This window comes from Cynocephalus volans, chromosome 7 (genome assembly GCF_027409185.1).
Source record: "Cynocephalus volans isolate mCynVol1 chromosome 7, mCynVol1.pri, whole genome shotgun sequence".
NCBI classification, from domain to species: Eukaryota; Metazoa; Chordata; class Mammalia; order Dermoptera; family Cynocephalidae; genus Cynocephalus; species Cynocephalus volans.
This window is the reverse complement of record NC_084466.1, coordinates 161143706-161160973: the sequence shown is the minus strand read 5'-3', so window position 1 is coordinate 161160973 and position 17268 is coordinate 161143706. Positions and strand designations below refer to the sequence as shown.

Genomic DNA, 17268 nt, shown 5'->3' with positions numbered 1-17268 from the left:
TAATGGATGGACAGAAACTTGCTCAAAACAAGCAAAGGTGAAGTCGGAAGGAATAAAGCTGAGCACATCAGGTATCACATTAAATACTAATACACTGAATTTTTCCATTACCTGTATTTTTAACAACCTGATAGTCTTTGAGTTTCACCTCTACACCAATTAATAAGACATATTCTTAAAGCAAAGTGATTTCTGAAGAAGAATGCGAGGAACGCAGGTGACTTCTGGAGAGGAGAGGAGAGAGCCACCACTGTCACAGCAGCTGGGAAAGCCTGACATGGAGACCGCATGGCACTGGGACCACCGGAGCGCTGGGGCAGTGGAAGCTGAGACCTGGACAACGGAAACGGGCAGGAAACGGGCAGAGCGGCTGGAGGCCCATGGACCCTGCAGGCACAGCTGGTCTCCCTGGTCAGCTGCTGAGTGTGGCACCAGCAAGGGAGGCAGCGGGGCTGTCCTGGAGGGAGGGGGCAGAGGGAGCCTGCAGCAGGCCCACAGCAGGTCCCACCCTCAGGATCTGGAGTGCAGAGGTAAACTGAGTCTAACTGAGGCTGCAACCCAGGCTCAGCCCAGCTCAAGCCCTGACTGGATTAAGGTGATGAAACCTTTACCTTATGTATTCACCCAACAGAGGAAAGGGCCAGCCCTCTCAGGGAGAAACAGTGGCTGAGAATTTTCTAAAACCGATGAAAGACATGAACTCCCAGATCTGAGAAGTTCTGTATACTCCAAGGAGGATAAGTAAAAATAAAATCACATCTGGGCACAGCACAGTCTGTTGAAAACCAAAGATTAAGAGAAAAATCTTTTTTATTCTTATTTTTTTAAAGATGACCAGTAAGGGGATCTTAACCCTTGGCTTGGTGTTGTCAGCACCGCACTCTCCCAAGTGAGTCACGGGCTGGCCCCAAAGAGAAAAATCTTTAAGAAAGCTAGAGAAAAAAGACAATCCAACAGTAACAATGGAAGTTGAATTTTTAGCAGCTCATGAGAGCCAGAAGACAGTGGAATTACATCTTTACAGAGCAGGAGGCGATAAAACCACCAACCTAGGATTCTATCCTATGCAGAAATAAAGGTGAACTAAATTTATTTTCATGCAAACAAAGCTGAGTGGATTTATTGCCAGTTGAGCCATAATCATAGTACAAAGAAACGGCAGGAAGGTGGCGAGTACCAGCAGGGGGTGTGGGGAGAATACGGACATGTACGCAGGGACGTCTGTGCTGCGCAGCCACGGAAGGAAGAGCTTTAGCGGCAAGAGCACAGGGGCAGGACAGTGGCTGGTGGAACTAATTCGCAGGGGTTACTACACCGTGTGGGAAGCAACAGAGCTACTCAGAGACTATTAAATCAAGGGCAAATCATAATCTCGGGTAACACCTAAAAGAACAGTACAAAAAGATATTACTAAAACTGAGAGAACAGATAAAATAGAACAAAAAGTTTTGATTCATCAATCAGAAAGCAGCAAGGAGAGAATAAAGAAACAGAAACATATGCGATACACAAAATAGCAAGATGGTAGACTTAAAATCAACCTTGTGCACAACTACCTGAAATGTAAGTGGACTAAACACTCTAATTAAAAAACAAATATTGACAGGCTAGATAAAATAAGGTCCAACTGTATGATGTTTACATAAGATGCACTTTAAATATAAAGACACAGAAAGGTTGAAAGTAAACTAATGGAAGATTATCATGTAAATACTAACCAAAATAGCAGGGGTATGCCTATATATCAACATCGGACAAAATAGGCTTCAAGGCAGGAACTAAAAATGAGAAGTAAAGGGAAATATTTCATAATGATAAAAAGGCAAAACCAACAGGAAGAAAAAGCCATCCTAAACTGCAGACATCTAATAACATAGGTCCAAAATACATACAGCAAAAACTGACATAACTAAAAGAAGAAATATACAAGTTCATGATCATAGCTGGAAATGCTACCTACCTCTCTCGATAACTGATAGAACAAATGTAAATAAATCAGTAAGGATATGGGAGATTCAAGCAACGTGATTAATCAACCTGACCTGACATACATAAAACACTATACCCAACAACTACAAAATACATTTTTCTCAAGTACACATGGAACGTTTACCAATGTACATCATACGGTAGGTCATGAAGGAAGTCTTCAAAATTTCAAAGGACTGAAATCATGGGGAACATGTTCTCTAATCTGCAACCAGATGAGTAATTGGAAGCAGGTCCTCTGGCCCCAGCTGAGCCTTCAAGTGAGGCAGCCCAGCCAACAGGCTGGCTCCCGTCGCATGAGTGACCCTAACCAGAAAGACCAGCCAGGCCACCCCCCCTTCTGACCCTTACAGCTGTGGGAGGTGATAAACGTTTGTTGTTCCAGCTAAGTTCTGGGATAATCTGTTATGCAGCAAGAGATAATGAATATGTTGGCTAGCTTCTCGAGTTGGAAGCTTGGATTACTGATTTTACACATATTTTCTTTTCTAATACATGGGTTTAAAAGTGATAAATTTCTCTCTAAGCACCAATTAAACTCAAAGAAAGGAAGGAAATGAAAAAGCAGAAATCAGTGAAACGGGAAACACATACAACAGAGAAACTCAATGAAGCCTAAAATTGCTTTTTTTTGGGAAAAGACTAACAAAATTGATAAATCCCTGGCAAGACTGATAAAGGAAAAGAGAGAAGACAAAGCACCAATGTCAAGAATGAAAGGAGACATTATCATAGATCTTACAGACCTTTAAAAATAAGAGGATATCACGAAGAACTTTATGCTAATGCATTTGACAACATGGATAAAACGGGAAAATTCATTGAAAAACGTATTTACCAAAATTGACCTGAAAAGAAACTGAAAGTCTGAGTAGTCCTATAATTGTTAAAGAAATCGAAGTTGTTTTCAAGATTAAGCCCCAGCTGAACATCCAACCACGCATTCAGTGCAGGAGACCAAATGCATGGAATCTGAGCAGCCAGGGTGGAAAACTGCTAAGTGCAGTGCTGCTCTGTGGTGGGCAGATCAGGACCCGGCAGGGGCAGGGCTGTGCCCTGGGCTGGGCGTCACCACGCCATGTGCAGGCTGAGTGGTCAGGAGACACCACTGCTGGGCAGGCAACAGGGTGAATGCTCACCTTGAAGCCCCTGTGGCTGTCACCAACCCCCACCCCCTACCTCCCAGCTAAAGATGGAATTGCTGGGACTCTGACTCGGCAGAAGTCAGGTGAACCAGCCTAACAGAAGTAAGTTAGTGAAAACTGACTGCATTTGTGACCGGGGTTGCCGGGGACGGGGGAGCAGGGGAGGGGCAGGTGCTGACATTCCAGTCACTGTCGGCTGGGCTGGCACAAACATGATAGAAATGAAAACAGTGCGGCTCGTCTACAGTATTCTCTTTCTTTTAATGCAGCTTCAACCTTCCACAGCCCAGGAAAGAAACACAATTTTATTAAAAACAATAGGCTACTCGTGAATAAATCATAAGAATAGCACTGATTCTGATGCTCACCCCACCGCCTGAGAAGGAAATCAGTGTCGAGCCAGCTCTCACGTCTGGAGATGTCTCCATTAGCACAGCCACCAGGCGCCATTAGCATCCGCAAGCATTTTCTGATTCTTATTATCTCGTGTTAAAAAATCTATTCTGAGGCCGTGGTGCTGGCGGGCGAAGCAAACGGTTTCCAGTGAGGGTTGTAAACTGATGCTCTTGGCTCAAGGTCAATCCCACCTTTAGTTTCATTACTTCATCCTGTAGCTCTTTGGCCTTTTGGGAGAAAAGGAGGAGGTGAAAGTCAGGCTGGCTGGCGGGACTCAGGATGTCCCATTTCCCTGGTGCAGATTCGCGTGGAGCCCTGGTGTGTTGTGGGCAGAGCCGCTCTCCTTTCCCGAGGCGCCCACGCAGCTGCGTGATGGCCTGGCCCCTTGTGGTGGGCCCCGAGCAGCCTGCTCCCAGCCAGCTCCCAGCCCTTCCTTCCACAAGAGGACATCAACCTCTGAGGCAGACATGAGGGCCACTCATCCTGGTGTCCCCAACAGCCCCCTGACAAGTGTTCTGTGCAGACAGTACTCTGAATAAATGCCAGTCAATGGATGGGATTGGAGGCTGGGACCACCCCCCGGCCATCCTCACCCCACAGCAAAGAAACCGAACATCAGGGGCTCCGAGAGGTTTCTGTTCCAAATGCCATGTTCCCCGGCCAACCTACTGGCCAGAAAAAGGTGGGACCGAGGAGCCACCAGCAGTCACGGAGCAGCTCCCTCCCACCTCTGCCCAGTGGGCACTTGTGTCTGCAGTGCCCGACCACCCTCCCCAAGGACGGGCGACCTGGGGCCTTCTGCTGCCCCCTCAGGTCTATGTCCTCAGGGGCAAAAGCGGGACCTCCACCTCCAGCCCAGCACCCTGGAGACCCCTACGACACCCCGCCCCCCGCCAAAACAGCCCCATGACAATTGCGGACTCCTTAGTCAGGGTGTGCAGCAGCACGACGAGGTGAATACCGTGGGCCACTGACCCAGTAAGCACTCGCTGGTTACAGTTTGCTGCAGAAATCTGTATTCTTTGTGGAATTAATCACTGCCTCCTTTTGTCTTCTCTGTGCCTGTCCAATTCTCCTCTCAATATCCTTCACTCACTCAAATCCTCCTACCGATTTTTGTTCCCCAGAAAGGCCCCCTGGGGCCCTGGATGGGCTCCTGTCTCACCGGGCAGACAGCCCCGGGGCCCTGGATCCCTCTTGCGGGCCACTGCACCCTTCCTGGACACTCATCCTCCGCTCCCATGGTCTGCTCCCTCATTCTGGTAGGACGGAGAAAGGCTGTGTGGGAAGTGACATTTTTTGGTCCTTGAATGTCTGAGAATGCCTTTCTTCTGTGCGGCCCCAACCTTGGTGATGTGACTGAGTTCAGAGCTCCCCTGGGCCGCTGAAGGCCGCACTCCTGGTTGCAGTCCTGAGTGGGCCTGTCCTCTCTCCCTGGGACCTCCAGGCATCTGCACCTGCCCTGGGCCCAGACGCGGGGCCACGGTGCTGGGCACGTGCTGGGCCTTTCCCCTCCACTTGCTCTTTCTGGAACACCTGTTAGCTGTCGAACCTCTTGGCTCCATCCCTGTTTTTAGCTTTGTATTCTTGTGCTTTGGTTCCGTGGAATGAAATATCTTACTTCCTGTTGACACTTCTCTCTCTTGGAGCTTCACATGGCACCACTAGGTGGCTTTCTTCTTTTCTTCTTGCCACGCCGTGCTGGCCTCTGTATGCTCAGGCCCAGATGACAGAGCTGACAACCAGACGGAGTGACTCGTCTGCAAGTACAGCTCCCAGGGCTGGAGCCTGAGGAGCCCTCCCCCACCTGGCCCTGCAGGAGCACCCGTGAGAGGGAGAGGGGCAGGGGTGGGCCGGTGCTGCGGAGTGACCATTGCTGCCTGTTGCACCAGGATGCCTTCCTCCAGGGCAAGATCAGTGTCTGATCCTAACTGCATCCTTGGGAATTTTAAAATCCATCCTACCTCTGGCTCTCCCAAGCCAAGACGCAGGGTGGTGGGCCATCCTGGCCAGATGGACGCACGCTGGCCGCCTCGGGGCTGGAGGCTGCACCTGGCGGCGGGCTGGAGGCGATGGGCTGTGCCAGCAGGTTCTCAGTGCTGCTGGCTTGAATACTTCATGGGAAATTTGACACACACTTTTTTTATCACAGAAAAACACTGAGATGGTACTCAAGATAAAGCGAACTCTCAAGGGACTTGGACACAGGCTTTGGATTCAGACGCACTCGGGTCTGACTCAAAGCTCCAGTATTTACAGTGTTGCCTTGGGCCAGTCATGGCATCGCTGGGCCAGTCCTGGAGTCGTGGTTTTGTGGCCTGGGAAATGGCTCAGTGGCAGCTGTGAAAGTTAATGGAGAGGCGTGCTGGGCAGGGTGGGCATTTGAGACCAGCCTGTGTTCTAGGGCTGCCCCTTTCAGGGGGTGACCAGGGCAGTCTGGGAAGGAGGTAGACAGGAGAACTGTGGGGAACATAGAGCCAGCTCTCAGGTTTTGGGTTTCCAAACACATTTTTTAAAAATTAATTTTTTTTCAGAGAGGTTTTCATCCCACACCAAAGTGGTGCAGTTGATGAACCTACATCGTCCACAGCTGATGTCAGGGTCCCCTCTTGGCGCTGGACATTCCATGGATTTAGACAGACGGACAATGATGTGTACCCACCACTGCAGAACCAAGCAGAGCATGTTCACTGCCCTAACAATCCTCCAACCCCAACCTCTGGCAACCACTCATCTTTTTACTGTCTCCACAGTTCACCTTTCCCAGAACGTCACAGAGTTGGAATTACACAGTAGGCAGCCTTTTTGGGGCCAGCATCTGTCGCTTGGTAGTATGCATTTAAGGTTCCTCCACATCTCTTCATGGCTGAACAGCTCATTTCCTTTTACTGCTGAATCATATTCCACCGTCTGGATGTACCAGGGTTCACTTATCCATTCACCTTCTGAAGGGCATCTTGGTTGTGTCCAAATTTGGGCAGTTATGAATAAAGATGCTGTAAACATCCAGGAGCAGGTTTTTCTGTGAACATAAGTTTTCATCTCCTTTGGGTACATACCAAGGAGCATGAGTTGTATGATAAGAGTATAACTAGTTTTGTAAGAAATTGCCAAACTGTCTTCTACAGTGGCTGTACAATTTTATGTTCCCAGCAATGAATGAGGGTTCCTGTTGCTCCACATCTCACCAGCATTTGGTGGTGTCAGTGTTTTGGATTTTAGCTGTTTTAAGAGATGTGTAGCATTACATTTAGTTTGCATTTCCCTGATGACATATACTGTGGAGACACCTGCATATCTTTGATAAGGTGTCTGTTCAGATCTTTGGCCCATTTTTTAATTGGGTTGCTTTCTTATTGTTAAGCTTTTTAAGAGTTCTTTGTATATTTTAGATAGCCATCCTTTATTAGATGTGTCTTTTGCAAACATTTTGTCCAAGTCTAAGGCTTGTCTTCTCATTTTCTTGACAGTGTTTTTCATAGAGCAGAAGCTTTCAATTTTAATGAAGTCCAGCTAATCAACTGTTTCTTTCATGGATCATAGCTTTGGTGTTTTATCTAAAAAGTCACCACCATACCCAAGGCCACCTAGGCTTGCTCCTATGTTGTCTCCTAGGAGTGTCATAATTTCACATTTTACATTTATGTCTATGATCCATTTTGAGTTAATAAGATCTGGGTCTAGTTTCTTTATTGTTTGCTTTTTGCAGTTTTTCCAGTTCCACTTGTTGAAAAGACTATCCTTTCCCCACTGAATCCCCTTTGCTACTTTGTCAAATCAGTCAACCATGTGTGTGGGGGTCTATTTCTAGGCTCCCTGTTCTATTGGCCTGTCTTTTGAACAATACCACACCGTCTTCCTGCAGCTCTGGGGTAAGCCCTGCAGCTGGGGCCGTCGGTCCCCCCACTTTGCTCTCTTCCAGTACCGTGTGGGGCATTCTGAGTCTCCCGCCTCTCCCTATAAGCTTCAGAAACAGTTTGTCAATATCCACAAAGCACCTTGCTTGGATTTTCACTGGGATTGTGCTGAATCTAAAGATCAAATTGGGAAGAACTGATATCTCGATATTGAGTCATCCTATGCATGAACATGAAATATCTGTCCATTTATTTAGTTTTTTATTAGAGTTGTGTAGTTTTCCTCATATAGATCTTGTGCAAATTTTGTTATTTATACTTAGCATTTTTTTTTTTTTTTGGTGCTATTGTAAATGGTATTGTTTTAAATCTCAAATTCCCCTGTTCATTGCTGGTACGTAGGGAAGTGGTTGACTTTTGTACATTATCCTTCTATCCTGCAACCCTGCTATAACCACTTATTAGTTCTAGGAGGTTTTTGGTCAATTCTTTTTCTACACAGATTATCATATCATCTGAGAACAAAGAGAGTTTTGTTTCTTCCTCCCCAATCAGTGTGCTTTTTATTTCCTTTTCTTGTCTTATTGCATTAGCTAGGACTTGCAGCGGGATGTTGAAACAGAGTGGTGAGAGGACACCTGGACTTGCTCCTCATCTTAGTGGAAAAGCTTCAAGTTTCTCACTATTAAGCACAAGGCTAGCTGTGGAGTTTTTGTAGGTTTTTTGTTTTGTTTTGTTTTGTTTTTAATTTACCCAAGCACTAGACCACTGGGGAAGGTGTTCTTCTTCGGGTTGAGGAAGTTTGCCTCTACTCATTTGCTTCTTTAACCTACTGATGTGATGAATTACATTAATTGATTTTTGAATGCTGATCTGGCCTTGCACACCTAGGATAAATCCCACTTGGTCACAGTGTATAATTGTTTTTATACACTGTTGAATTCAGCTTGTGAATGTTGAGGATTTTTGCTTCTGTGATCATCAGAGATTTGGTCTGTGGTTTTCCTTTCTTGCAATGTCTTTGTCTGCCTTTGGTTATTAGGGTGATGCTGGCCTCATAGAATGAGTTAGGAAGTGTTTCCTCTGCTTCTGTCTTCTGGAAGAGATTGCAGAGAATCAGTGTAACTTCTTCCATAAATGTTTGGTAGAACTCACCAGTGAACCCATCTGGACCTGGTGCTTTCTGTTTTGGAAGGTTATTAATTATTGATCTAATTTATTTAATAGATACAGGCCTATCCAGATGGTCTATTCCTCCTGTGTGAGTTTTAGTAGATGCTGTCTTTCAAGAAATTCATCCATTCATGGAAGTTATCAAATTTGTGGGCACAGAGCTGTTCATAATACCAAATAGACTTCTGAGTCCATAATCTGAAGCACTGGTTTGAGACACAGATGTCTGGAAGCTCTAAGAAGCAGGGTTTTGGGTGTCTGAGGACAAGGTTATACCCATAAACAAAAGATTTAGAGAGAATAAAGGCTTATCTAAAGGCAGATAAAAATTATCTGGGCTGGGGAGAAAAAGAGAAGAGGCGTCATAGGCTGGACAGGTCTCCATGAAGTGGTCCCACCCCTGGCCTGCACCCCTCCCCACCCCCATCCTCAAGAAGAGGAAGACAGCAGAGAGGGAGCCCACGGTGGGCTGCAGGGATGGGAACACAGGGACCTCTTCCTCCCCTAGGATGGTGGAACTCCCTCTGGGGCAGCCAGGATGCAGCCCAGCACCAGCTCGACCCAGGCACAGGGGCTTGAAGCTACTGCATCAGGGCAGGGCACGCCAACCTGGAACAGCCCCATAGGCCAGGAGCCTGGGGAGCCTGGGAATAGACCACTGTCCCCATGGCTTGAGCAGGGTGGGGACGCAGGCTTCCAGGTACTCGTGGTCAGGGAGCTGCTGCTTCCCTCCACCGCTGGCCAAGCTGGCCATGTGTCCAACCCTGCTCTGCTCCCATCATGAGGACACTTCCAGGCACAGGCAGGTGCTCATCAGTATCTGTGGAATGTGAACACCCACAGCAGCTTGGCAGAAGATGGTTAATTTCAAGTCATGAAGGAGAGATTTCAGTGGGTGGCTGTGTGTTGGGGGCTCCCAGGCAGGAGCACTGGCATCCCCATGAGCATCAGCCTTGCTGCCACACAGACGGGGGGTGCATTGCCCAAGTCCAGCCAGAGGCAAGCCCTTCTCTGTGGCAGTGTTGCTCATGGCCAGCCCTGGGCCCAGAGCCTGGCTCTGCCCAGTGTGAAGCCTTGAGCAAGGACCCCATGGACATGGGAGTGGACTGGTCGCAGTCCCCATCCTGCCACTCGGGCCATCAAAAGCCCCCTGCTGAGATGCTGGGTCCTGCCAGGGGGCCCAAACACCTGAGGGCTCACACTGCAGCTGAAACGTTTTCTACCATCTGACCAACCCTAACTGGGAATGTCTCATGCTATAAGACACACTAAACACATTCTGCATGTTCCAAAAAGACACAAAAAGTTCCCTTCGATTTTTAAAAATTTTTTAAGCAGAGCTGACAGGCGCTTACAACTTGCAAGTCCTGGGCAGCCTGCCTTCCCTCGTCCAGTGGCGCCGTCCCGCGGAAGCCCCGCCTTCGTTCCTGCATCTGCCGAAGCTGTTGTTTTATCTTCTCTTCTAAGCTCCCCTCGAGGACGACGCTGAGAAAACAAAGGACAGTGAGGAACGTGGTGTCACACAAGTGCTCTTCACCTGGCAACTCTGATTCTCATCTAGGAGAGACAATTTTCCTTTTCTCCCCAGATCGAATTGCAGTGCTGAGTCCCCCATGTGGTGACGCGAGGTCGCCCTGTCCTCCTGCAGACACTAGCTGGCGGTGCCTGGGCCACCTGTTCCACCCCTTCTTCAGAGAACACACACCACACTTTAAAAACTCCGAATCCACTTAGGATATCACATGTTCAGGTCATTGCACATTGTGTCACATGAAGGAAAACAGTATGTCTGTTTTTTATTCAAAATACACAGGGTTACTAAACCCTAAAATATAGGAGCTGAGAACTGTCGTAAGTTAGGATTTTAAACACACCTTCTTTGCCAGTACTGGGGCTTGGGGCTTGGAGGCTGGTATTCTTTGGTTTTAAATACGATGACCCTGATGGCAGAGAGTGGCACAGAGGAGCTGTAAGAGGGGTGGTGGGTATAAGTGTAGAGCCCTGGGGTGGGGGGGACCCCCACCGCCATCAGCAGGGTTTGCTTTGGTTTGCTTTCCGGGATAATTGTGGGAAAGACAGCACAACCTCTGAGTCCTGCAGAACATGGGCCTGGCGCCAGGGTGTGCACCATCTCGGTGACTGAGACCCTGCTGATCACTGGTGCCCCAGCGTGCTGGGGAGAGGTCAATAGGCTACCATGGTCTGCTGTGAACTTTTTAAAGACCTTGGACAGCAACACAGACTCGCTGGAGGAACAGAACATTCTGATGCCATAGGTTTCAGTCCAAACTATTTCCATGTAGCTGGAGAGTTAATCCAACTCAATTGACCTTCAAGATCGTCTCCAAATGTTCTAGGCATCAGTGGAGAACAAATTTTCCAGGACAAAACATTGCCCTTTGCTGTCCACATCTCACACCATAGTGACCTTCCTCCAGGTCTCTCAGATCGCAATGTGGGACGTGCAGGCTGGGCCAAGAGGATGGCCTGGTGCCCGTGGGAGCAGCTCCACAGTGCCCTTTTGCTTGGGCTGAGACCAGTGCAGGAGCTTCCTCTGCAGGCTCTGGGCTGCAGCCCATGATGGGCTGAGTGCAGGTCAGGACGGGGCAGCCAGGAAAATGAGAGAGGTATGGAGGGCTGGGGGGTGGGTACTGACACCTCAGGCCCTTCTGGCCATAGTGCCAGGCCCCCTCACCTTTCCCAATGCACCTGGGAGGTGCAAAGCAGAAGAATCTGAGTGTGAGGCACCTGGGCAAGAAGATGCCCACACAGTGTAGTTTTGGGTGGTCTAAATACAGACCACGGCTTCAGGGGAGCAGGGAGTGCAAGGGGGCTCAAAGGCCGTGTCCAGGGTGCAGACCCTAAGTCAGCATCAGGGCCAGGAAGGCATGCTGCAGAAGCAGTCAACACAGAAAACTAGAGACGCTGCTGACGAAGTGAAGAGGGTCCCAGAGCCGCTGCTCACCCCTTCACAGCCGGGCTCTCTCCTCACCACGATGCCAGCCCAGGGACCCACTCCCCCCTTGTGCCCTGACTGCTCTGTATGTCAGGTGATGAGCGCAGGGCACTGTGGGGCTCACCCTGCTCCAGGGACTCCCCACGGCCGCCCACACCCTCCTGCCTGGTCGGCCCTCTTCAGCCCGCTTCTCTGTCTGCCCCAACGCTGCTGTCCACGGCTCTGAGCCCCAACTCTCCCCACAGTTTTGGTTCCAGGTTGGCATCATGAGTCCCAAACACCCCTCCCTGCTCTCCTGAGCTCCAGACCCAGACACAGCTCACCGAAGATCCTAGATGGACCAGCTGCTGACTCTGCCTCTCTGGGGGATGACAAGCCCACCTGACACCATCTGGCCAGACTCAAATCCCAAAGTGTCTCAAGTGCTGGTGAGCCGGCCCTCCTGATGCGACTTCCTGATTCTGGCTGTTTCCTCCACCCCACAGTCACTATTGAGGGATCCTGTGCCATGGATCCTTTTTTTCACCTGGATCAACACTCGGCCTTGCTGCCCCACCTGCCTCTCTTGTGACAAGTCTCTCGTGGGTGGGGCCACATGGCTCTAGAAGCCTTGCCCAGCATCCCCTCGGGGGACAGCCTGAGCATGGCCCTGAGTGTCAGGTTTAAGGAAGTCAGGGCTGGAAGGAGTGAGGTTAGAACTCAGGGCGGGCAGGACAGGGGCCGATGAGGGCAGATCTCAAGCCTCCATCAGGACCCACAGCAGCGTCCACAGCACAAGGCCTGGGCAATGTTCTAAGTCCTGGGGTCAACGTGACTGTGGCTGTCTACAAGAGGGCCCTGAAGGCAGGGACCACGTCATTCAGTTCACCCTCCCATCCCTAGAGCCCACCACAAGCCTGGACATTCTGGGGCGCTCAGCCCATGCCCATGTCAGCAGCGGGTGCCCAAGCCCTGGGAGGACCAAGTCACCACTAGTCACCAACCTTCTGTCTCTACTTGCTAGTGACACTTTCTCTTTGGTGCACTTCACTTTTCCACGTGGATCTCTTGGTGCTCTCCCATTATCTGTCAGATCTGTGGCAAATGGAGTCCTTAACACCACCTAGGGAAATGCAAGACGGTGTTTTTAGGAATCCAGGAAAGTAACTGCTTTAACTCAAAGCTAATCTGCCAGGTGCTTGGGGCTGCTCTTCATCCTCGAAGAGGCTAATGCACGGCCGCCCAGAGGTGGACATCCCTTACACAGGGGTCCTCAGCTCTCCATCTGGACATCTTTGCAGAGGCCTCCCCGACAGCCCGGGCCAATGCGAGGGGCAGGCAGAGTGGAGAGGACCCTGGGTGGGCTCAGAAGGCCGCTGCTGTGCCCTGGTGGTAAGGCAGATATAAAATACACTGTCTAAAACAGGCCCCGAGTCACTCATACAGATCGCGCCATATTTTTAAATCACTGAGTTTCAAGCTAATTCATAAGTGCTAACACAGAGTGAGAAAAACAGAAAGTCTCGTAGCTAGAAAGCTTGTATTATAAAGCTGGTTGGACTTGGATCAATGGCATAGTGAATTGGCACAAATAAGCTGAAAACTTACAGAACTTAAGTGTTGTTCCTAATAAAGGCCACTGTAATTCCGAGTGAAAACGTGCTCCTTCCAGATGTGTATACGAACAGTCAGGCTCAGTTATGCCCCATTAACCAGCATCCCACCCACCTCCCCTCCACCCCCAGACGCAAGCAGCAGTGCCGCTGGTGCCTGCTCCTTGCTCACTAGGCTGTCGGCACTCACTGGCTGCATGTTCTATCTCATGACAGCAGAATTTCTAGAAATGTTTTTTCTTTTTTAAGCAGCCGTACAATCAACGCATGCATTCTCACAGTGCACGATGCACGGGACTCAGAAGTGCACACCGCGCAGCCACCGTCCCTCCTTTACCACCCGAGCTGCCCTCCTCACGCAGCAGTGCCATGCCTGTTCTTGCAGACCACACGAGCTCTTGTGCACCGCTAGGCAGCTTGTGCTGCTTCAGCTTGCAATTTTCAGGACACTCTCTCAGTGCCTCTCAAGTCAAGAGACACTGTATATAGTCCATCCTCCTTGGTAGCCACACGGGTGACTCACAGTTTGGAGTTAATGGTGGTTTTGATATCTCTTCAACCCTAAAGGGAAGGTAAAAACCTCACAGGCAGGACACAGTGTTTCAGGGTCTAGAGGTCTTTAAGAGAAAAAACTGTCCTAATTCTACTTCCTGAGAAGGTTTCTTTAGAAAGACCCACGTGTGGCATGCATTAACACATCTTGTTTGAAAGGGAGGAACCCAGGTCCCCTTTGAGCCACAGTCCAGGAAGTGGCAAATGTCACTCTCCCAGCCCAGTGCTCTGAGGACCAGCCAGGGGTGGCAGGGCCCCTGCAGTGTCTGCTGGCTGGGGGAGGGGGGCCTGCACCAGAGGGCAGGGCCCAAGACCCCAATGTACCCAAACCTGAAAAACTCCACTTCTGCAAATTCTGTTGCTCACTGGGATGTTCTGCTAGGGTAAAAAGGCTCCACTGTTTTGTTCTTCTCTTTTTTTTTTTAGTTAACAAACCACTGTTTTGGTTAGATGGACAAAGGCAACTTGGAAAACGTTAGCTGACAAAACAACTCAGTTACCAGGATCCCACGTGCTATAGACCAGACCTCGACAGACACTGTGATTAGTAAATCTGCATGTCCCAAAGCCTACCCTGCCCCCCCCCCCACCAGCATGTTTCAGCCATAAAGGGAGACAGTGACTTTGCAGGCTGAAACTGCAGACACTCCTGGAATAGTGATCAAGGTTAATCCATGCCATGAACTCCTGACACGCTACACGGAGAAACACAAATGCCACTTCTGAAGTACTCTTGCCCAAAATGCAAAACCTCAGCCCAACCACAATGAAACATCAGACAAATCCAAAGTGAGAGATGCTGAAAAAAATAACTGACCAATCCTACCCCACGGTGTCAATCAGGTCACAGCTGCAGCCTGAAGGACACTGCGGATGTGAGGATCACATGCCACAGGGGACCTGGACCAGAGGGTGTCCGTGGAGAAGCCAGGGAGCTCCTAATTCTCAGCACTGTGCTGTGGTTATGTAAGACGCTTGCATAGGGGACACTGAGGGAGGGCTGTGTGGAAATTCTCTGCAATGTTTCTGCAGCTCTCCTGTAAGTCCAAAATTAGTTGATATAAAGTTAAAAAAAGAGACTCCTTAACCATCCCAGCAGACCCCGCCTGCAGGCCAGCACGGACACTTTCCCCACTGTGGGTGAGGCCAGGGGTTCAGGGACCTCCCCCTGCTCAGGGGGCCACATAGGCAAGCCCTGGCCTCTGGGGTCACACACGGGGAACAATTCCTAAATAAAGAACCAAAAAAGCATCTGTGGCCAAGTCAAAAGCCCACTTGCCCAGCCGCGCTCCCGGCATGGAGAAGGCCAGCGCATCCTGGAGGAAGAAGCTTCCGCCTCCAGGCCGTGCCCTCGCCAGGGCCAGGCTGGACTAAAGTCCCAAATGGTGTGGGGAACGGAAGGAGGTGCTGCCCTCAGGGAACCCTGTGCCACGCAGCTCAAGGGCTGGCCACCCCAGCATCAGGGACAAGGCCACGGAGGCCGCTGCTTCATGGACTGGCCTCCTGAGGCCTGGAGACCAGGGGAGGAGGCCCAGGAAGACACCTGGGCCCATCTCAGCCTCAGGTGTACGGCTGCGCACTTATTCTTTCAATCTCTCTCCTCAAATCTTCCTCGCCACTCCCACCCCAGCACCTAACTCCTCAGACAGCCAGGAGGGAAGCCCTCCGAGGCTGACACAAGAGCCGCCATCCTGCTGCGAGGAGTGGGCAGTGGGCCTGGGCCGTCATCGGCTGGGGCCTGGGGCAGGTCACTTACTCCGGGGCCAGTGCTCCCTGGTGAGGGGTGCAGGCGCAGCGCCCGCCACCCCCAGGATGCGTGAGACGACCCCACAGCGCAGCCCCCAGCAGGTGTGAGCCGCCGGTGCCTGGCCACGACTCCAGCGCACCCACCAGTGCCTCTCACCGTGCTCCTGCATCGAGGCGGGCATGTGCCGAGCCCCTCCTTCCTCTTCCTCATCAGCTGGGCTTGCTCTCTCCACTCCTGCAGTGCCTTCTTGTCTCTGGAGGAGACACATCATGCTGTTAGTGTCATTTCTGTCATTTTTAAAGCTTTGTACAAGCAGCCCTCGACCCCTGGTCTGTCCGCCTGCAGTGGGGAGATGCTGGGTGGGGCTCGCAGGCATCGCGGGTGGGATTCTGAAGCCCCACCTCTCTCCCACGTGACGTGGGCAGAGCCAGCAGCCACGGATGCCATTGGACCCTCTCCAGGGAGGGGCGCCAGCTGGGCGGCTCTGGGGATGTGTGGCCCTGTGATCCACTGTCAGTTGCAACCAACTCCTGGATCTTACAGAATTGCCGGTGGTTGGTGTCCCTCCCCAGCCTGCCCACAATGGCCTCATCTTCTCCTCCCTCCTCAGCAAATGGCTCCATCACTGGCCCAGATGCCTGGGCAGCACCTCAGACTCGTCCTGGGCTCCACCCGCTGCTCCCGCCTTCTGACTGCTCTGTTGCTGGGGCCCCCATGCAAGTCGGTGAGGCTTCGGATCAGACACAGCAGAGCCTGGCTGCATCTGCCTGGACTCCGTCCTGCAGCAGGTCTTGGTGTCTCTCAGAGCCTCTGCACATGCGAGGCCGTACCCTGTCACCTGCCTGCATGGATCCTGGACCCCCAGCCGAGACGGGGCCTGGGTCCTCCACTCAGCACATCTGCGCTCCTGGACGAGGGACCTGCCCCTGCCCCTGCCCATGCCTCAGGAAGCAAAGGGGTGACATTCTCAGCTGGGTGACATGAAGGGCCCCGGGGGCTGTGTCTGGAGTCCAGAACCACACGAAGGGCCTCCCCAAGCTGCTCACCAAGGAGGCCACAGGACAACGGCCCAGGGCTCAAGGAAGGAAAACATGGAGGGGAGGTTTTAGTTGTTCTTTATACGTGAGATGTTTTTTCAGCACAGGAGTGTAGGACATCCTGGGTCCCAAGCCCGACGCTGCGTGGATGGGTGCGCACCCTCTGCCTGCTGCCCCCCATGGTGCCCAGGGCAGCCGGGGCAGGTGCAAAGCCGCACTACCCAACGCTGGCTCTGTGCCAGGTGCCTCACCCCTGTCACCCCACTGTGGCTGGCACCGTGCCTGGGAGGAGGGGGTGAGTGGGATTCAAGCATGGGACAAGGGGCAGAGCAGGCAATGGAGGCAGAAAGCACTTATCCAAGGATGGCCAGTTTCATTCAATGGCATCATGAAACAGGCAAAATTGAGGCAGGAGGGGTGGGCCTGCGGGGACAGCCCATGAGGAGGTGGGTCGCTCCAGAGGGGCTCACCTCACGTGGTGACCCACACACCCAGCCCTGTGGACCCTCCCTGAAGGACACATTATCTGCAGGCACCAAAGGTGCTCCCTGGGCCATGCAGCTGTGGCCAGTGACAGTGGGCACTGTCCTGCGGGGCTGGCCCTCCTGGTGCAGCCAGGGAGTCGTCACTCGGCCTCACCCCTGCCCACCAGGACAACACCCAAGAGCAGGGGACCAGGTCTGAGGGCTTATGTCACCCACCCTTTTATGGAAGGAAAAAAGCCAACTACAAAGTCTGCCTGGATGTAGATGATAGCCAGTGACCTGTCACAGAATCTGTTTTGTGAATACAGTCATATCCATCAGCATCCCAAGAGAAAACAG

General features: G+C 51.2%; 1 protein-coding gene across 1 annotated transcript in view; it reads right to left on the bottom strand.

Annotated features, from left to right (window-relative positions):
* Positions 1 to 3404: 3404 nt before the first annotated feature.
* Positions 3405 to 17268, bottom strand: part of LRRC27 (leucine rich repeat containing 27) — a 38169-nt gene continuing 24305 nt past the window's right edge. Inside the window, exons 8-11 of the mRNA XM_063102708.1 lie at positions 15564 to 15660; positions 12500 to 12618; positions 9916 to 10045; positions 3405 to 3757 (exon numbers count right to left, since the gene is read on the bottom strand). Coding sequence (XP_062958778.1) covers positions 3614 to 3757; positions 9916 to 10045; positions 12500 to 12618; positions 15564 to 15660 — 490 coding nt within the window. The 3' untranslated portion in view covers positions 3405 to 3613. The remainder of the gene's footprint in view (positions 3758 to 9915; positions 10046 to 12499; positions 12619 to 15563; positions 15661 to 17268) is intronic.